Here is a 22,177-nt window from a genome sequence, read left to right as displayed (position 1 = left end):
CCACAAAGTCTGGAAATACTACACAGTGGATGTGCTGGTTGTAAACAGGGCTTTAAAAAAAAAACATAACCCATAATCCCACAAAATAATGTTGTATGATATGCAGGAGTTATATTTGGTTAAACTTCTGTAGGCGTTAACCTAATTAGCCAAACATGCTAATGATTGCAGCTAACATTAAAGCAAACACTTTGTTCAAAAAGGCTAACCCCCACCCCTAGAATTTTCCATACTCTTAATATACAGAGAATCACTTATAATACATATCACCACAGCTTTTGGGGGTCTGCTGTGCCTAGTTAGGGTTGCTAAACTGAAATTCCTGTTTGGGGGAAGGGTTTAGCTAACGGTTAATTCGCTTTCATTATAATGATGTCACAAATTCATGCTAAAAAACTTGATTCAAGACTATGTTTAAGAATGGATCAAACAGTGATTAGAAATGTTATTTCTCCATTTTTCTTCCCACTAGCCTATTAAAAGTCTTAGCAGATACACCTTCAACAAAACTTTTATAACAGGGCAAACAAACAATCTTTACCATTTATAGGGTTTCCAGTTCGTCTAACATGCACTTTGATCTCAACTGATATGTATTGAATCAGTTGGTCAATTGAGTCAATATGGGCAATCAAATGAGAGGTGAAATGAAACCTTGCCTGTCATATCACATTAAAGTGAAGAAAAATCACATTCTGCATGTAAGCTTAAGGTGTTACCATTGCTCAACTGCATTATAATCTAAATCTGAGGTTTATGACCATGTGGTTGGTAAATATTTAACAGTGACAGTTGGTGTCCAGTCTGCTCAGTTGGGTACTGACATCGCCAAACAATATCAACAAACATGACTAGTGATTGCATGATTCAAAAGGGGACTTATCAAATCAAAACCAAAAAAATGAATAAATAAAATAAAACAATTTTCACTTAACTGTTTTTGAATTTTTTACATCCGTGTAGCATCTCGGATTCAGAGAAGCGAAAATGTGCTTTAAAAAACAGGCAGGGTGCAGACATGTAATGAATACATTTCCTGCTTGACAGAAACGTATTTGAATATAATTTCAAATGAGATGAGGAACACTTTGTATATTTTCCTCGCTGAAATAGCTTTGAAAATGGATGAATTACCTGGTAAAAGAATCAAGCAAATTTCCCCCCACAGTTGCAAATAAATACTGTGCCAAAGTATGTCTGACAATACAGTACGTCAGTCCATGATGCTGAGTTCTTCCTCCGCATTGTTATTTCTACTTTTTTCCACTCTCCAACTGTGCATCCATCTGCTGATGAAGGCCACCAGATGTGCCTGAAAGTCCAGAAGAAATCTTGGAAGTGGACTTTTAGGTCAAATTTAGTTTTTGCTGTTTCTGAGGTCAAGACTGAATTTTCAAGCTCAACATGTCTTCATGAGTTTTTAACACATTTACCAGCAGTTTTAAACCAGCCTGTGTATGTGTGTATAACAGTTAATAAAGGCTTAATGACACTATTTAATTAAATATGATTAAAGCTATGTTATATTGTACGATCAATCATGAAAACCAGTTTATTCACTAGGTACGGATGCCTATAACAGAAAGTTATAATTGCACAAATGTATAACACTTAAAAATGCCCTTATATCTGCTTATTACTATATTAAAGTGTGTAATAAACAAGTAATTCAATGTTTATATACTGCTTATGAATGCTAAATATGGGATTAAAGTTACGTTTTTTTTAAGTTAAGCTTTTTAATAAGAGTCTAACTAGGTTGTTCTAAGATTGGAGCCTCATTCTTCAGATACATGACAAGCAGAGCTCCCGCACAACTCCAAACACCGGGGGGCATCTTATAGTGGCAGACAAATGCAGCAATATGTAGAACATTTTACAGATGTTTCTATTCCATAAAAGATCACTAGTTGCTGCCCCACCCTCCCTCCTTTCCTTCCTGTCTCTGTCATGTCAATCCGTGTGTCTGTCTAAAGGCTGAAATGCGCTGCCAAGCCTGCAACCACAAACACAGAGTGATTTTCCTGTTTGCAGCTATCTTAAGCAGAGTTGGGAGTTGTTTTTCTACTTTTATGGATATAGACTCCGCTTCTGCTTTTTTTTTTTATTCGGGCTGTCCGGCTTCAGATCCGAGCCTCCCAGCTGGCTGTAGAGCCGGTGACAGCTTCACACAACTAGTACCGACATAAAACCGCATGTACATCTATTGTCTGGGCCTATTCAGACAATAACCAGGTCTGTCAGTCAATCACTCAGGCAGTCAGTCAGTCAGTCAGTCAGTCAGCCAGTCAGTCAGTTCGGAATGAAAAAGGTTTTGTTGTCAGATAGACCAGTGGAGAGTGACATTCATGCTCTGTATAGCTGTCTTAAAATGCTTGATTACACACAATTAGGGTTATGATACACTTGTTTTTCATTATCCTGATAAGTAGGGGGGAAATAGTGCAAATATGACAGCTGCAGTGCTTTTTAACAGTCTCAAAGTGCAGTACTTTGTCTTCACTGTACTTACACCCATCAGCCTGGCCTCCTCTCAACAGCTCACTCAAGGGGAATGTCCTAATTGTCTATTAGCTCGGAGTGTGTCCATGTGTTTACGTGTGTGTGAAAGAGGTCCTGGGCCTGTCATCAGTCAGATCTACTACACCAGCAGCAGCAGTAGTAGTAGCAGCAGCAGCAGCGTTGGTAGGCAGGCAGGGGTTACACAGGTTGGGATGGGATATGAAGCAGCTCAGCTTGGCTTAGTCCCTCAGGACCTGCTGTATGTGCAAGCGGACGAGCGTGTGCGTGTCTGCATGTGTGTGTGTGTGCATTTTGTCAGGTCAGCACCTCGCCCACAGCCCACTGATGATGTCCACCCCTGATGATGTCATGGTATCGATCGGCAGGGCGTCTGTTGTGGGATTTGGTGTCAGTGTCTGGAGAGAGAGAGAAAGAGGGAGGAAGAGAGGATGGGCTGATGTGGTTAGGTGGAGAGAGATGAAAAAGAGAGCAAAGATTCAGAGTCAGATAGAATGGTTAAAGACTGTTAACAGTAAACATTTAAAGGTTTATTTTGTTACCTACACAAAGAAGACACAATTTCATGCACTTTTACTTTTGATACTTAAAGTACATTTTGCTTATGATGCTTCACCAAATTCATTTAAAGGTACCCTGGGGACCACTGGTAGTTCTATGGCTAATGTTTTTACGGTTTTACGCTACTCCACTGATCAACAGTTGGAGGCGCTAATGCATCAACAGATGTAGCAACACGTAAACAAAAAGGCAGTGAAAAAGAAGACTGCTAGTAAGCGAACTTGGATGTAAGCAATGCATCATTTAGAGTAAAAATTTAATGTACCCAACAGTTTGTTTGTTAGACCTCCAGATACACTTTGAGCACTGTGGTAGATGAATGGTTGTTGCACATGCCATGTAACCACAACGTCTCTGGTTCAACTCCGCATGTGGACCCTTGTTACATGTCCTCCTTATTTCCTGTCTGTCTGTCTCTCCACTATCAGATTAAACACAAAAATGTATCTTTTTAAAAAAGACACACAACACATTTAGGTGAGAAACACTGATCTTTTTTAGTGAGAAGACCCTAGGCACCTTTAAATCTGTAATAACAGTTTTTTTTTTTTTTGCCAACAAGCTTTAAAACACAACTTTGCTATATTGTCCTCTTTTAAACTCACAAGGCGGCTGTTTATTTCCACATCTGGCTGTTACAGGGAGCAACATTATTATTCATTTGGAGCCGTGTTTCTGTCCACCTGGTGAATGTAAGTCCAATATTCACTCTCTTTTAGCTGTTTCTGCTCTCCGTCAACTCCTGGGGGAAATATCTGGCTCTTTAGCTGCTAAGTGCTCCACTATGTTCACCAGCTAGTCGTTGACTATGTTTGTTTGCTGTTTGATGCTGAGCAGGTAGTGTACAGTGGGGTTCTTTCCTCTGAAAACAGCTTCCTGCTGCGACCGAAAAGGACACTATGAGAGCTGTGAGAGTGAACTAGAACAGTAAAGTTTCAGCTCGACAGACTAAGAGGAGCTGCAGAGTTGCTGATAATTCTTTGTAGGGTCATCACTGTGACTGATGCCTCTGACATTACTCTGACTAAAACTAAGACTCAAACTAAACAAAAATTGAACTAAAACTCGTAAATTGCTCAAAATAAAACTAGTTAATCACTTGTTAAACTAACTAAAATTAAACTGAAATAAAAAAAACTAACTGAAAAACAAAATAAAAATTCAGAAAACGAATGAAAAAAGAAAAACTATAGAGCTTTTTTTTTTATTTTTTTTTACTGTAAATAAAAACAACACTATGCAAACAGTGACACTGAAGGCAGCAATAGTAAAAGTCATAGGCCATAATACCAAAACTATGAGCTGGAAGATGCTAAATAGACCCATAGAATGGAAGGGAACTGCATAATTGGGTAATACCTTATCACATTAAACTTGGTTGTGTGGTTTATTTTAATATAAAAAATTATCATAGGTCCTTTAAACAAAAGATTTGAATACTCTGTCACTGTTGATAGATACATGTATGTAGATAGATAGATAGATAGATAGGAACAAAGAGAGACAGTGCGGGTAGGAAGGTGCCCTCAGTGACTTACAGTGGAGTGAATCAAGCCCTGTTAGCATCCAGTAGACACAGGGGACTTGTATGGAGGAGGATTACAAACCTAACAGCCAGCACCGGCCATCATTTAAACCTATCTCAACATCTCTTGCAGTTTGATCGATACGTTGCCAGGCATTAGGATCGCATTAGCAGTCTGAATATATAGACGTAGGAGATATTCATATAAACACTCGCTGCAGTCACCCCACACAGCGGCCTGCGTATGAGCGGCCAGTCATCCTGCCAATAATTATTTTTAATGAACATCCTCCCCGTGTGATAGTGGGATTTTTATTAAGTGGGCAGAATCATAAAATATACACTGGGTTGTTTTTATGGATTTGTGTCCTCTGGGTTTTTTTTTTTTCCTGCAATGCCTCGGTGAAGTGCAGCACCTCCATCACATTGACAGTCAGTCAGTGGGCTGAGCCGAGCAGGAGCTGTATTGTGTAGGAGAGGACGCCTGTACAGTAGCCTACAGTTAAGCTACAGCTGCTGCATTAGGGCTCTGCTGTGTGCTATACAGAGGAAGAAGAAGAAGGGAAGAAAAAGACTCCCCCCCCCCCTCTCCTTCTCCTCCTCCACCTCCTCCTCTATCTCTCACTATCCGCTTCCTGGAACCTGCCCATGCAATTGGATTTAGTGTCTGTCTGTGTGCCTGGCTTGTCTCAACCCTCTCTCTCTGTCTCTCACTGCTCCATGGCACTCCACTCCCCTCTTTACTGCCCTCCTTGGCTAGTCTCTGCATTCTAATTGGACGATAATGCAGCCAGTGTGGTCCACAACTACAACACTACATGACAGTGCAACAACAATAGTCCTCCTCCGACAGGCTCACTACTAACTGTGTATCGAGTTCCCCCCCGCGCTTTGCCGCATGTGTGCCTGTTTACATATTTGTGCGTGTGTGCGGCACTCCGGTGTTACAGTTTGCTGTTTGTGTTTAGATAAGGCCGAAAAAGAGGGAGCAGGGAGAGGGGGGTGAGGGTGTAAAGGGGTGGAAAGATAGACAGTTCACTGTTTACCTTTATCGATTGCGCTCCCCCTCTCCCTTCTCTCTTGCTCACATTCCTATATTTTCCACTGCATGCATTCATCTTTTATCCCTCCTCCCATCCTATCCCATCCTATCCATCCATCCATCCTCTCCACAAACCCTCCTTTACACCTGACCCCTCTGCACACTTATCGCTGCACCCGTCGCCCCGTGCTGCTCCCTCTGCATCTGCTCCATGTTCAGCTGGGGGTGGGTGGGGTGGGGGGAGTAGTGGAGGAAAGCTGGTCGAGTAATGGCTGTAGAAACGGCCTAATAACATTACAGCTGCCATAAGGGTGGGGAGGGGTCAGGGAGGGTGAAACAAGGGAGAAGGAAGGGGTGGTGGGGGCTATGTATGAAGGGTGAGGGTTGGTTGTGGTTTGGGGGGGGTGCTGTGAAGGAGGGAGGGAGAGGTTAGGGTGGGGGGAGGGGGAGGGGAGGGGCAGGTGCATCACTAATGGCTTTTTAAAAAGGTTACAGCATGTCGCTCCCTCTTCATAATGGGGCCCTGGCTGTGCTGGAAATGCAATTTCCGGGAAAGATAATGCAAGGAGTGAAGGGCTGTGTGTGTGTGTGTGTGTGTAGTGGGGGGGTGGGGGTTTGGAGTTGGGGGGGGGGGGGGGGGGGGGGGGCAGGCAGTGTGTACCTTGCGCTTATGTTCAAGTGAAAGAGAGAGAGAGAGAGAGGGAAAGAAAGAGAATGAAGACAGAGATGAGGGGAGTGAAAAGTGAAGAGGGGGGTTGAGAAAGAGAGAAAGAGAGAGAGAGAGGAGAATGCAGGCGTGAAAAACCGTGGGGGTGTTGGAGGTTGGGAGGCTGGGGTGGTGTGTGTGTGTGTGTGTGTGTGTGTGGGGGGGGGTTTACAGATTTTCCTGGATGCTCAGATAAAGCAAGAGGAGTCGGAGGAGACGGAGTGAGAGAGGGAGGAAGAAAGGTGCTGGAAGAGATGCAGTGTTAGTGCTGCACGAGGGCTATCGGCCTCGCCTGCCTGCCTGCCTGCTCGCTTGCGCGCGTGCATCAATAGTTAATGAAGACATTATCTGTGGACACTGCGCCCGTGTATCTAAACAAACATTATCCTTCAACCCTTCAACATCCTGCATGGTTGGTTAAAGCCAAGTATACTAATTAACCCCCGCTCCACCGCTGGATCTGAGTCTCAACTTTGCCTGATTGAATCTTCCTGCTTTTTCAATGGGCGTCTGTAATTGCTAGTCATGTTAGAGGGACGATTTAAGTGTATACATTATGTTCTTGTCGGCGCTGCACACTTTGCTCGACGCTGTAGTAATACTTTCAATTTATTTCACACCCTCTGCACATAACACAAAATCAATAACTCACGGTTATGTGTAATTTCATTGTGTCAGCGTGTAGTTCTGCCTGAACAATTATAATTTAACTAAATTAATATTGAGCTGACATCTGGTATTTGTGCATGTGAGAGAGCGTTTGTGTGTGCGTGCATGTGCGGAAACATGAGTGTGTATGTCGCTGAGTGTTATTTTTCATGTAAATAGAGAAGAGAGGGAAATAAGAGGCAGAGCTGTGAGGAACAGAAACATAATAACTTGGTCTACACCTGCTCTGTAGCTTACATTCTATACAAATTCAATACTGGCACCACACACACACACACACACACACACGCACACACACACACACACACACACACACACACACACACACACACACACACATATACTCATCCCTCCCCTTCCTCTCTCTTCCACGTCTCCGTCTGTCCCATCATGACTCATCCAGCTTGTCTCTCCTCCTCTCCTCCACTTAACCACGATGATGACATGTGCAACTTCCTCAATGGAACGGCTCAGCTGACTGCGCCTCACCTCCAAACTGTCAGGGGAAACTGATGCCCTGAACTCACAGCACCTGCTTTTAGAAACAGGTCCCGTCTCCAGCAGATAGAAGACAAACACGAGACGGGATGGAATTTGAGATTCGAGTGGGAATGCCCCATTGTCTGCTTGTTATAGATTTTTTTTTCTGTGGTGCCTTTTCTTCTTTCTGCTTTTCCTCCTGCTCACAAAAAAACATGCAGGAGTAAGAATATTAACCAGGGCCTGCAATTATATTTGAGTTTAAAAATGAGCTGCATTAACACAGATTGTAGGTTTCTGTAACAGCTTTAATCTAAACATTGTAAACTGTGTTTAAAGGGCAGGTTCACAATTTTTCTGTCTTAAAACAACAGTAAGGTGCCCAAATGAACATTGAAATAGGTTTCTTTCTTGCCATAATCATTCCTCCTGTTCATTAGAAGATCCTTCATAATGTATTCATAATGTAAGTAATGGGGGCCACAAGCCTCCTGTGCTTAAAGTTTATCCAAAGCTAATATGAAGCTTGTCGTCCAAATGAGTCAAATCAAGTCGATGTATTTTAACATTACAGTCCTTCTAGAGCAAAAATGCTGTTCAGAAAACACAAAGAGGGAATTTGAGGCTAGAAGACTGTAAATGTGACTAACTGAGACTGCTGAAGCTTTTATTAGCCTTATATTAGCCTCAGATCAACTTTTGAATGTATTTGTGTACATGATGACTAGGTTGTTGTTTTAAGACAGACTTGACAAATTGCGAACTTATCCTTTAACGCTTTTCCCTCTTGTCCAAGACCAACATATTTCCTAAAGAGGCTGGTATGAATTGTGAAATACAATTAATCCCTGCCCCTCCAGCTACACCTGTCAAGCTTTCCACCCTTGAGCTGCACATAGGCTGAATGATGATGACGGTGGCTGATGAACCACTCAAAATGACTTTTTCTCCTTCTTTTTAAAACAATCTTGATTCATGACAGGTGTAGGAGAAAGTATAGGCTTCGTCCATCTTCGTCAATCTCCTGTCTGAAATGACAATGGCAAGATTTTATGAGCTGTAACTAGCTAGCTAGTTAAGCTGATGTTAGCTCTTGAGTTTTGATGTCAACTTTTTTAAGTTTTCCAGCTGACTCATAAATGACGAATCTTGTAAAAAAAAAAGAGTCATAACTTGCACTTTATAGCTATATCAATTATATTGTGCTAAAGGTCTAAAGGCTAAAGTTAGCACCCTGATTAGTCAATGATCCATGTAGAAGAAAATGGAAATTAAGAGTATTGGTCTTGTATTACAGTGTGGAACTAGTTAGTCCTAGTATTATATGATAAGTAAAATTGTCAAAATAGACATTTCTTTTTAACATAACCCTGTTTGGCTACTTAACATGTACCAGTCTGTTCTTTCAAAGAGGAGGTCCTTTAAATGTTACCAGAGAAAAGGTTTTTAAGATAACTTACCCTATGAGAATAACGTGTTTGTCAAGTTATCTTGGGTAACGTTAACAGCGGTTACCCTGAATAGAGCTGCTAACATTAGCTTAAATTCTGTTAGCATCTAGGACCAGCTTTCCAGTGGGGAAATACTACACAGAGGATGTATTACTGTGAACAGGGCTTTGTTTTTACATGATGTATAACCTCTCATACCATTACTCCTATCGTACCCTTGAAAGTAACACACTGTTTAAAACACTGCTTACACTTCTCTTTTGTGTTTTTAGTTTATGAAAGGCTAGGAGAAAAAGCAGAACCCTCTAAACCAGGGGTGACAAATTCATTTTAGTTCAGGGCCACAGACAGCCCAATTTGATCTCAAGTGGGCTGGACCAGTAAAACCATTGTATAATAACCTATAAATAATACATAATATATATTTAATACACATTATACATAACGATAAACCATCTAGGGGTACCCTGGTAAGAAACGCTAATAAAATCAGTTCAAGCCAATTGAGGAAAATGTGTCCTTCACATCTGAACCACGCTACAAGTCAGTTATCTTAAACTGGATGTCCACGGTATTGAAAAACTGGGATTATTTTTCTGCCATTTTCATTCTTTGCAAAGTTATCCAGTATGGATTGGATTGGACCCTTTGCTGGGCCGGTTCTGGCCCACGGACTGTATGTTTGACTCCCCTGCTCTTAACTCTTTTAAGGCCAAGTATCTCCCCAACAGGTCGACAAATCCAAAGTGTGACCAAGCTGTCAGTTACAGTAGCTAAAGCTATAACCAGGTAATTGCTGCTTGGGGGAGGGGGTTAGCAATATGTCTGTTAAAAATAAAAAGTCATTAAAATGTCAGTAAGTCTAATTATGCTGATCATTATGATTATCTGATTATTGTCATAGATCCCCTAGACCCCCCACTACACCTGTAAGAAGAATTTTTTAATTTTCCACCAAAAAAGCTTTTTTTTTTTCATGGGCGATTAAATTGTTCTATTATATTTTCTGTGAGCTTCTTGGTAATTAATTCTTTTTCCATCCTAAAAACAGTCAAAGTTAAAGATATTACAATGTAATTTGTGGGTAAATGTAAAATTACCAGAAACAATACTTAGGACATTTTTTTCTTACTCAGAATAATAACAGCAAAAACTGTAATATCAGACATTTTCATTTGCCGAAAGGAAAAACATGATTATTCTCCAAGAAATATTACTTATTTACATATTCTGTAGTCCATTTTCTCTGTAGCTTCTTCCACTTATGTACACTGTTAATCCACAGCACTGTGTTGGCATTAAAGTATTTGGACACACTGATCACGTTCACCTTTAAACCCCCAAAGAGCATGCTCATTGAAAATAAAATTACCTAAAAATACCAGAAAACTCTTCTGATTGAAATGCAGTGAAGAACACAGTAGAATTAAAATTCCCAGCAAACTAACAGAGGGAGTTGTGCTGCCCACACTAATGAGGCCTTTATGGACAAAAAAAAAAAAAAGAGGCAGAGAGACGCTGCAGGTGGGATTTCACCAAGGAAACAGCGTCATCCTTTGAACCTCTCTGACTGGGATGTTTGGTGGTCGTTTAAATTCAGTCAAGAAGAGGGTTTTTTAGGAATTGCAGGTGCATCTCTCTAAAGTCTGGAGAATTGAGCTGGCTGCAATTAGTGTCAGTTGTACTGTAAGGTTTCTTTGATCAGCTTTTGAGTGCGATTCGTGCATAGTGTTTCTTTGGGTTTTATGGGCAAGAATTCCTAAAATCAGACAGAAAAGACGCCGGCTGTGGAAATCGATGCATGTAAAGTGAAGTGTGTGCAGACATTTGATGTGTAAGTCATTTTTTCCATTATCTATGACATTAAGAAAATGGATCTCATTGTCTCATTAGCATACACAGGTGCAGAGCTTCTCATTAACGACCGCGATTATTCCTTCTTTCACTTCATGACACAGCTTGAGAAATCTCTTTATGCAAGATGTCTGAAAAGATGAATGCTTGGTGAGACTCTCTGTAGCCCCTTCAAAACATATACGACTAAATGTCCATGATGTACATTGCCATCTTGTGGATTTAACCTGCAAATGCATAACCTCTAGAGAGTGACAGGAGACATCTAGATACTCCCAACAGGAATATGTTAAAGTGACCAGAGAGAAAGCGAGCATGGATTTTAGTTTGATGCTTAAATTTCATGTGATTTATGGTGTTGTTATTTCCTGCATATACAGCCTGCATTACTCACAATCCCACTTTCTTTACAGCCATATGAGAGAATTATAAAGGTGCAAATTACTTGAAAACGTATATATATATAAAAAAAATACATACTGAGATTCTTGCATGCATCTTTCATATGGTTTTAGCAGATTAATTCAAGATGTGTGTGGGGAGAAAGACATTAAACCACATGATGGCAGTGCTGAGCCTGTCACGGCACATAGTAGGCCTCCTTAACCTGGATGCGTCACTTTTGGTGGGTCAAGACAGTGATTACATTTATTTTATTATTATTATTTTATTATAAACTGAATACCGACTGAGATAATAAACTTTAAATAAATTTGCGTAAGGTAAAAAAAACAACTAAAGAGCAAAAATGTGGTGTGGACGAGCTCCCATGTCCCTAAACTTAACATACTGTAAATGCAATACTAAATTGCTGGAAACCCCCTTTTATTGAAACAGATTTAAACCATGACTATGAGGGGAAATAAATCCCAAATAATGAATAAAAAGCTGAGTAAATAATCTTCACACAAGGTCCCTTTACTAGCCTTTTCTGAAGCTGTCATTCACATTTCATGGTTTTCATCAGTTGATAAGAGTTTGCTGCTTGCTGTCAAGGAGATGACCTCTCTCTATTTTCAACAATGTGGATTGCCTCCTTAATCTGACAGCTGAGAAATCCATCTGGTGGTGAAGTCCATAATGGGAGGTTGAAAGGTCTGGAAAAAGCTTGTAAACTGACTCAATAACTGAGTAAAGAAGCAGTGATGAAGCCATCTGCGCTCTGATAGGACTAAAGCTCTGTGATTGTGAAATCTGGGTCCCTCATAAATGGCAAAAAGACAATCAAACACACACACTGCACATCTGTGTGTATGTACACAAGATGAACACACCAGCACACATGTAAGAAAAGAAAAATCCCATCGCACCAAATCACTGGATGATTACTATAGCAAAACAAAGAGAGCACTGACACAGACATCTTTTTCTTATTGCAATATCCATTTATTGTTCTCGTCACACACATCTTTACAAAACAGAGGGTTTGCTGCAACAGGATCAAAGGAAACGTGTTTCTCCCTCATCTGAAGGAGACTGGTGCTTCTTATTCACATGTCAGTCAATTGCGGTGTGTTTGCTCTTTGATTCCAAACATGAATCACTAAATACTTTACAGGAAAGTGAAGCTGTGGAGTTGACGGTGGAACCAGAGGGGAACATATTCTGACCTGAATATGATCCAGAGGCTGTTATACTTTTGGTGTTTAATTTGTTTTGTGCGTCAGTTTTTGTATTTCTTGAAGTAAAGTAGCGCTCACACAGTGAACACTGATACTGACCGACTGCATCAGTGAAGACTTGCTGAGATTATGCACACATGAGAGGCGGGCACTGACGTAATGTATGTTTTGTTGGCATTTCTGCTTTTTCGGGATATCAAAGACAGGAAAGTAATAAGGGAAAATATGATTCAGACGGAGATCATGCAGCAAAGGTCATGAGTCTGACTCCAATTCACAACTTTGCAGGTACATGGTATATGTGTCCTGGCTGTCTGAGTCAACTGCATGTCACAGTTTGATCTTTTTTATATTTCTTCCGTGAAATTAGACTTCTCACAAGTACGAAATGATCAGTAAACTTCCACTTTAACTTTCTCACATGCGATATGTAAGGGTAACATTCCCTTGATGGTTATATGCATATAGTGCATCTATATGCATATAACCATATAGATGCATATAGATGCACTATAGCATCTATATGGTTATATGCATATAGAGCATCTATATGCATATAACCATCAAGGGAATGTTACCACCATTGTCATGGTTCGGTATTAAAACTTTTTATTCAGAAAAAAAGAAGAAAACTTCCTAGCATTCTTCTTTTCAGATGTCTACAGAGCCTCCAAAAACATGTGTGCCCAAAGACTAGAAAAAAAAAACTTTCTCGAATTTGGGGACAGCATAGATTTCCAACCAGTACAAACCTTTACTAATCAACATTTTTATATTGACAATGCATCAAATGACCATGTGTAATATGGCAGTTGCTGCTAACAGTAATGACACGGAGAATTATCACCTGACTGGTAGTTCTCAGCTCAGCAGAATGTTTAGCATCTTTCAAATCATAGTTTTGGTTAGGACTGGGTATTGTTTAAAAAATGACCATACCAGTACCAATTCAGTCACCAAATTCACCACAACTTCACCAGCACAGACGGGTTGTGGTTGCTGTGGCAGTGGGCCAATCATGTGGCATTAAATCGAAGACCATACCAATAGTCATATTTTCTAGCTCTGGGTGCAAAAGGGATCGATTGCAGGTATCGTTTGACAGGAGATGTTTTGATACTACTTGGTATCGATTTATTTCAGTCGATACCTTAAAAGGTATAGAGTACCGATACCCGGCCGGTCCTAGTTTTGGTTTTAGAGGCCACAAGTCTACTGCTTTCATTCAACTGAAACAATGCCATTTCCAGTCGAGACCTCCAGATAGACCTTTTAAGGGAAAAACCTTTGACACCATCCATACACTACCCAGAACCCAATGGCAAACAGACAATGTTAGCTACTAGCTTCTGAACATAGTCTGGCTAAAGAGCCAGGTATTTCCCTCAGGAGTTGTTGAAAAATAAAACATGGGAGTGAATATTGGACCTACAGTCATCAGGTGGCCAGAAACATGACTCCAAATGACTGCTAATGTTGCTCTGTCTCTGCTGGATGTTTAATTATGGATCTGTTTGTTGGCATGTTAACCTCGACAGCATTGTGTTAACTTGCCTTATGTTTGCTTTGTTGACTTTTTAGATTTTGGCTGAACGAACACGCCTGTAGATTTGACAACAAAAAAGGGAAAATTGAATTCATGTCCACCATTAATGCTTGCAGTAGAGGACTGAGTATTTTTATGTATTTTTAACAAACAGTATCTTCTAAACTGTGAGTAAACAACACTCTCATTCTTACCTTGATCCATGGGGCAAGCAGTTTGATACAAAGAGTGAGTCATCTGGGCATTTTTCCAACTGATCCAGTGTTGGTTCAGAGTGGTTCAGCACCGTCATACACGTTTTTCTCTATCATCATAATAAATACAAGATTTTTACCCAAAGTCTACAGTCAGTGTTGGTGATGCTCGCATAAAAATCACACTCTCAATACAAAAAAGAACTATGTACAATATCATACAAACAGGTTTCAGTGTTACAAAGTGGATTAAGGGGAAGGGATGTACAGTGACAACTAGGTTGGGGGACGTAAGTGTGATTGTGCATGTGTGCTTGTAGCTTTAGAATATGTTTGTATGTTCATGTGCTCTGCAAAACAGGTCTTTATTCTTGTGTTTTGTGTGTTAATGTGTGTGTGTGTGTGTGTGTGTGTGTCGTCCAGCAGAGGGAAACATTTCACAGCACAGTGATGGCGTTATAGTCATGACACCAATGCCACAGAGAAGAGAACGAAACCAGAGGTTGTCGTTCGGAGAGAAAAAAGGAGGGCGATTTAAAACATGGATAGGTGGGGAGTGTGCAAATCAAAAATCAGCAAAACTGTCACGCCACATGTAGCGCTTATGGCAACCACACCATATATATATACACACACACATGTCAATAAATAAATCTATTAATAAAAATGAGTAATTACATAAAATCGGCAAATCTTTTCAAGAATCAGTGAGAAAGAAATTCCACTTCGGGGCGAAGCGACGCTGCTTCAGACTGACATGAAACCACAAGAAAAAGAAAAAAAGAAAAAGTCTGTTGGCATCACAGAAAGTGTTTTGTATGAAGGCTCCTCGTCTCAAAAAGAATACAAAAAAACTAATATTTGCTCCTGAAAGTGATGCACTTCATTTGGCTCACTGTTGTGCCACCGGCAGTTGGAGCTTGGGGTTTGTCTTATGAAATGTGTTTGTATTTCACAAAAAAACCCACGAAGAAGAATAGCCAAGTGAAGATGTCTCTATTTTCATCCTGTTTGCTTTTGTCTGCTGCCTCTGCTGAGAGATATAAAATGGATCCTTTGATCTGAGTAAACCTCATGCAGAGCTGACTAGGGCACTGCTACTCAAGACTACAGACGTGTCTCTCTCTCTATGTGTGTGTGTGTGTGTGTGTGTGTGAGGTTGTGTGTGCGTGAATGGGATGAGATAAGTAGAGAGGGTGAGAGAAAGAGTGTCCCTCCAATGGGGGAAAGTGTGTATGTGTGTGTGTGTGTGTGTGTGTGTGTGTGTGTGTGTGTGTGTGTGTGTGTATGGCTTGCTAAAAGGATGTTGGGTTTTTTTACGAGTGAATGTCAGCAGCACACGTATCCTTCAGCGGGTTTCTTTGGTCCAAAATTGCAACCTCCTGACAGCAGACATCAAAGCTGTGTCCTGGGAGTCCACTGTCACGTTTAAGCTTTCAGTATGTGCCTCCTTCAAACGGGTGAAAACTCATTCATACAGTAGGGGTGGGGGGGGGTAGCAGTGGACATTCTCAGTGGTCACAGTTTGATGTGTTTGTTTTCCTTTACAGAGCGCACCACTGAAGATGAAACATCAGTGAGCTTCACATGATTGAGTTTATACAAAAAAAGTCAGAAATACAACCAAAAAAAGATTGAAAAAGAAAAAAGAAAAGAAAAAAAAGATGTACCTGACACTGCACTGAATGTTCAGCTCTTTACCGTCAACACGGCAAAGAGAAAGTCTTAGAAGAGTTTTGCCTATCGGTTCCCCGGGGGTTAAGAGGGCAAGAAGGGATGGCGTGTGTGTTTTTTTGTGCATTAGGGGAGATCTAGACCTGCGTGGAATAGGAGCGGTGCAGCGTCGCGTACCGCCCAGCCGGATGGGCGGCGCAGTGTGGCGAGTGCTGCTCGGGCTGGTCTAGACTTCGCTGGAAATGGAGCGAGACGGTATGAGGACATCGGGGGTGGCGGGGAACCGATAGGGCTGATGGTCATGTGATCTCGGTGAATGGAGATTCCCGCGGAGTCTGCAGGGGAAAGAGAGGAGTGAGAAAGAGAGAGAGAGAAAGAGAGAGAGAAAGAGAGGACGGGGGGAGGGGAGGGCGGAGGAAGGAGAGAGAGAAAAGTGAAAGAAAAGAATAATCAAGAGCAATGCACGGGATGAAGGCGAGAGAAAAAGAGAGAGAGAGAGAGAAAGAAGGAAACAGAAATAAGGCAACAGAGGAACGGGTGAGTAGTGAGGAGCGACGATGACGGCCAAAAAAGATTTAAAGTCGGTTAGAATGGTTGAACGTAAGCGTTGTAAGGTGGGGAGGAGGTGGAGAGTGCGGGATGCTGGAGGAGAGTGAGGGACAAGGGAGCAGATTGAGAGGAGAGGAGGCAAGGTGGGAGACAGAGGAAAAGAGGCAGTCAGGTGAGGGTTAGTGAAGGTGACAGACCACAGAGGACGCAAGACATTTGCCTAAATTCGAGTGGCTGCTGCACCCCGAATGTCTTGACAAAATGCAGCACGGACAGAGAGAAGATACAACTTAAGAGGACCTCTGCGATCGCTACAACCGTCTGCAGTTATTTATTCATAGTTTTACTCCAGCCGACTGCCTTGCGTTACAACAGAACGGTAAATTACACCTCAAGTGCACCAGCCAAACTGCTGATTCACCTCAAAAGAGATAAGCGAATCCCTGAAAACAAGGAAATGTTTAACAGTGGAGTTTAGGAGAAAGGAAGCGCCTCTTCCCCAAGCAAACACCAGAATTTGTTCTGTCTTCTGGTTGAAATACGACCGTAACTCATTTCACACCAACAGAACAAATCTCAGCTGCGTTCTTATCAGCCTTCGACGAGGCTTTAAGATTTACAGGATACGCTCGGGTGTTTGTTTTTTAAATCGGGACTGGGGGTGCAGGAGGTGTTTGTTTTTTAATCAGGACTGGGGGTGCAGGAGGTGGGGCTTGGAGCATGCATGTTCAGGGGATTTGTTTCTTTTGTGGGGGTAAAAAAGGAGGACAACAGATTCAGGTAAGAGACAAGGGGCGTTTATCTCGGCCCGTCTTTTGGGAGTGCAGCCCTGCCTCACACCCACCTTCCGCCCCTTACCTGAGTGCCACTTAACTTTTCGAGTGGACTCTCCACGCACGGCAGCGTCACCATGGGCATCCCCAGCACGGACTCTGGACGGTAGGGTCGCGGTGGAGGAGGACTGGGCTGCATCTGCTGGAAGTTGTTAATCACGCAAGTCACCTGCAGATAGAGATCAGGAGGAAGAGTTAGAGAGAAATAGACCATCTGTTAGACCTCGGTCTCCCGAACAGTGATTGTCCAATCACAGCTTAGTGACCGTAACTAGGCACGGTAGCTCTGTGAAGTTTTGGATTTCCCTGTGTGCCAAAATGGTGTACATAAGAGCAATAACTGATATCTCAGGAGTTTGGAGGGTGGTGTATTTTTTTAGCCTTTTAACAAACCAAAAACACCATGTAAAGAGTAAAAGTGTAAGGAACAGTGTTTTCATATGCTCTGTTGTAAACTACAAACATCTGGCTAACTACCTTACTACCTACAGTAGTAACCAAGTGTTTTTTCCTAACTAGCTTACTACATTATTGTGTGGGGTTTGACAACTGAAACATCTACCCTGTGGAGGTAGATGCTAGTATATCAGAGTTTAGAGCTTGGATGTACAAAAAGAACTGGATATAATGTCAGAAGAGGGACGTCAGTCATTCCTATTAAAGTTCCTCAGTGGCACATGAAGCCAAAAAAGTAACTTCCTGAAAACATACTGCACATTGTCTATAGCCCTTCTGGCTATGACGGCTAACTTATGGTTTAGCCATCCGGCTAACTTGAATGGGGATAAAACAATTCAATCATGCAGCGCTTCTAGACTTTCGAAATGTGACTGGACTGAATGCATCAAATTCTGGTTTGGTCTGATTTCATGGTGGTTGTGATACAAAAAAATGTATCTGCTGAGTTACAGACCTCTCATTCACAATGTAAGTCCATGGGGAAAAAGTCTTTTTGAGCCCAATAGATTCATGTAACGCAGTGATTACACGGTTTGGCCACTATGTCAAATTGGCTCCAAAGCCTGGCGCTGTTCCTGTATCCAGTCGTCTTTATACCATGGTTTAAAAGAATATAAAAAACTCTGTCCTGCAGTATATTTTGGACAGGGGGAAGATAACACTCCAGCAACTCCAGCCCATTTTATAGCGTTATGGATGCTTAAGTCAACGGTTGTTCCTTATCCTAAAATGTGGAGTTTTATTGTTAGGATCAGCTGATGTAGTATTAGTAAAATCAGTTGAATGCCTTTTAAGAAAAAAAACCCTTACATTAATTTCCCCCCCTATTCCTGCAACTGTCCTCCCTTCAAATGTCTCCTCACCAAAAAGACAGCGATGGACCCCCCGGTGAAGAATCCCGCCAGGACGTCAGCCCAGTGGTTGCGGTACTCAGCCACCCTGACTACGCCTACTATCATAGCCAGGCAGAGCAGGGTGAGGCTGATGGTGGGCTTGGTCAGCCGTGTGCCTTTGGTCTTGAACACCAGCGTCACGTACATCTGCAGAAGGGCATTAGAGGAGAGCACGCACAGTAGGGTACAACGAGACACACTCTGACAAATGAGGTTTCAAAAAGGGCACCGGAACATTCTTCTCTTACCGGCTGGTTAAAGGTTAAAGAAAATTAACTTGACACCATAGTTTTTAAACACACTGTTCAGCTTCTTATCAGTACAACTACAGCTTTTTAAGGAGCAAATGTGTTTCTTTTAAGGTTCAAGAACAGAACAGTCATGTATAAAGTCAATGCAAAGTCCCTGGAAGACACAAAAAGACGTATAAAATCTAACTGGCACAAACAAAGGTGAAGAAGCTTCTGGAATTGCTTTTACATTTGCTCATCCTGAGGCTTTATGACTTTTTATGACTAAGATTTAAAGAAAGGGAGGAATATAACTGCTGTGTTGAAGGTTTGAAGGCTGTTTTGAGTCTGAGTAGTTTTGGTTAGTAAGTTGCTAGCCGGCAACAGCTAACATCTTGGTAAATTGTTTTTTTGAGGCCAATAAACAGAGGCTGCAGAAACACACCTATAGGTAACATTTGTGAGGTTAAATGCACCTTGCTTTTGGTCTGAATACACTGTAAAAGTTTTTCTGAGAAGATATCTCACTGTTAAGTTAAATGAGTAGAGCTAATCTGCTAGGCTAATGGATATTAGCCACAGATGCCTGACGCTGCTCCAATCTGTTACTGTTATGGGGGATTTTTACAGGAGGGGTTTAGTCTTTTTGGAAACTGCTCTTCTTCGCTTTCTAGATCAAAATATTAATACAACTCTCCTGTCTATATGGTCAATGTGAAGCTACCACCAGCAGCAGATTAGCTAAGCTTAGCATAAAGACTGCCTCTGTCTAAAGGTAATAAAATACACATCCTAGCACCTTTTTAAGCTCACTAATAACATGTTACAAGCTGTTTTTAAGTTACTTAAGTTACAGCTAAAACATAGTCCTGCATATACACAAAGGTTAAACCAGAAATTGTCGTTTTCTGGTTTTTATACAGATTTAAGAAACAAGATATAAGATGTTAATCAGTGATATTTAGATGTGCTGGTAGGCAGGATTTGAGTGGTATCACTGTTCTCATCTAACTCCTGATAATATAGAGAATAACAGAATTTCTGACATGTTCAAACTACTCCTTTAAATTGGTGGTTTCTCAACAAAAAGGTTAAGTCCAGTGATTTAACCCTGAAGAAGAGTAAGAGGTTTCAATTGATAACTTTCACTGTCAGCATGCTCCAACCTACCACTGTGTACACTGCTGAGAAGACGCTGAGTGCTGCATCCTTGGACGGGAAGGATTTACGTGCAGACATGACAGCCAGCGGGTTGCCGGTACAAGCACGGCGCTCTGTGATGTACTGCATGGTGGACTGGCAGCCTAACGCTGTGTAGTTTGGTCGGCAGGCAGACAGGAAGTGAGGCGTCTGGTTTCCTGTCACCACTTGGCCGGCATTGGCGAAAATGGTAGTGGTGAACAGGCCGAAGGCGTAGACACCTGAGTTAGGATGAGGGAGAGTTGGAAAATGGTGGCGATGACGATAAAGAGGCGATATAGAATAAAAAAGTGCAAAGTTAAAGAGATATGTTTTTGAGAGAGTAAAATCAAAACAAGTAACAGCACTATTAGATGAAATGGGTGATAATCAGTTCCTCCTTAAAATAGCCCCCAACACATTATTATCAGCTGAGGTGTGAAATTGCAACAGAAGCCTTTACATCAGCTGATTCAGCTCAATATGCTAATTTGCAGGCTATTTAATATTCATGAGTTTCTTCATGGCATGATCCTGAATATCTTACCTCGAAGATTATATCGCAGTTTATCATCCAATTAACAGCTACATGTACAAGCTCTGGCTGACAAACTCTTAAGCGTAGCGAGTCACTCTCTTACAATTCAACCTTTTCTTTCATGTAATTTTGATCTCTGTCTAACGTCTTTTTCACACGTTCCCCCGACAAAACCACACAAAAACAGTTAAAGAGCAGAGAGGGGATGTGTAATACAAAACAGTGTGTTCACCTAGGAAGCGTATTATGCGTCTCAGCAGGGGGTTGAAGTAGCAGCAATCCGCAGTGACAATGGTCTTCTCCTGGGTTCCCTCCGCCTTGGTAAAGAAGGCACACAGCTCTCCGACAAGAATCTGCGCACACAAAAGGAGCAAACACAGGACTGAGTGGTGGAAAACATTGTACTCCCCGACTACACTGCAGTAACACTCACTCAGACCCTCACACACATACAGGTTAAAAGGTCAGAGCGGTTTGATCGACACTTTAAGACAAAAATAACCTGCGGCGACAAGATGGTAAAGTGTTGAAGAGCCCGGCTGCTTGCACTATATTCAGAAGATTTTTTTCATTTTCATATATCTGGAAATTATTTAATTAATCAGTTGCAATATTTTTACTGACAAAGTTAGTTATAGAGATCTGGGAGTGGGACAACGTCGCCCACAGTCGGTAAAGAGTTGAACAAGGCAAGTAAGAATAGGGTTAGATGCCTAGAGAGGATGCAGTTTATCCACAGTATTTGAACCATGTATTTAGAGGTAAAACAACAAGGTGAGCTCACCCAGAATGTCCATTATAATGTATCATTGCACACAAATACTATAAATACGGTGGGTGAAATAATAAATAAATACAGTTTGTTCTAGCCTTTCTATTCTTGCCCTCTTCTGTGCAGGTGCCCCCAATCAATCAGCCAATCATCAAGTGCAGGGATCCTTCACTGGCTTCGCAATTAAAACACTAGTAATTGTGTTCATTGTAGACTAGTAATAAGCAGATGAAGCCTTATGAATCTTTGGAACTTTTAACTCAGCAAGCACATTGACATCGGCTGGTTTGCAGTGAATCACATCATCAAACACCATGACACCTCGCTGATTTCACAGTTTCGATCTCACATGAAGGCGACGATATGTTTAGAAATGCTATAGTGAATGCACGCATATGTAGTAAACTGCTAATGAATGTATTATCCAATTTTTGTTGATATGAAATATTAATGTAAATTGCCTCATTGGGGTTGTGTAGGCCCAGTGTCCATCACAGGCTCCTGTATTTTAACTTCATGGTTGATAGGACACGTTTCATAAAAGCGATAATGTAATATGATTAGAGAATGATATTGATTTACATATCTAATTATGTGTTATATATAATTTTACTTATATTACCTCATCATTTAGCATCAGGTGGACATGTTTTCATATTTATGGCTATGTCTTTCTAGTACAAATCACCATATATTGTGGTTATTGCCATCATTTCTTGAATGTGTGAATGAATGCACCAGGCTCTCTGCAGTAGTATGTAATTTTCCCCCCTAAATGTTAACAGTATATTGCTTAAAAAACATTACAAATGACAGATCTTTAAGTATATAGCTAGTAACTAACGTAACTATAAATGCAGATTTGAGTGTTTTCTACATG

General features: G+C 41.3%; 1 protein-coding gene across 1 annotated transcript in view; it reads right to left on the bottom strand.

The window, feature by feature from the left end:
* Positions 1-15,709: 15,709 nt before the first annotated feature.
* Positions 15,710-22,177, bottom strand: part of plppr2a (phospholipid phosphatase related 2a) — a 54,933-nt gene continuing 48,465 nt past the window's right edge. Inside the window, exons 4-8 of the mRNA XM_062439025.1 lie at positions 20,758-20,878; positions 19,979-20,229; positions 18,549-18,725; positions 17,268-17,395; positions 15,710-16,179 (exon numbers count right to left, since the gene is read on the bottom strand). Of these exons, the coding sequence (XP_062295009.1) occupies positions 16,071-16,179; positions 17,268-17,395; positions 18,549-18,725; positions 19,979-20,229; positions 20,758-20,878 (786 nt within the window). The 3' untranslated portion in view covers positions 15,710-16,070. The remainder of the gene's footprint in view (positions 16,180-17,267; positions 17,396-18,548; positions 18,726-19,978; positions 20,230-20,757; positions 20,879-22,177) is intronic.

The sequence above is a fragment of the Scomber scombrus genome, chromosome 18 (genome assembly GCF_963691925.1).
Source record: "Scomber scombrus chromosome 18, fScoSco1.1, whole genome shotgun sequence".
NCBI lineage: Eukaryota > Metazoa > Chordata > Actinopteri > Scombriformes > Scombridae > Scomber > Scomber scombrus.
The sequence above is the reverse complement of the archived record's forward strand: the minus strand, read 5'-3'. Positions and strand labels throughout refer to the sequence as shown.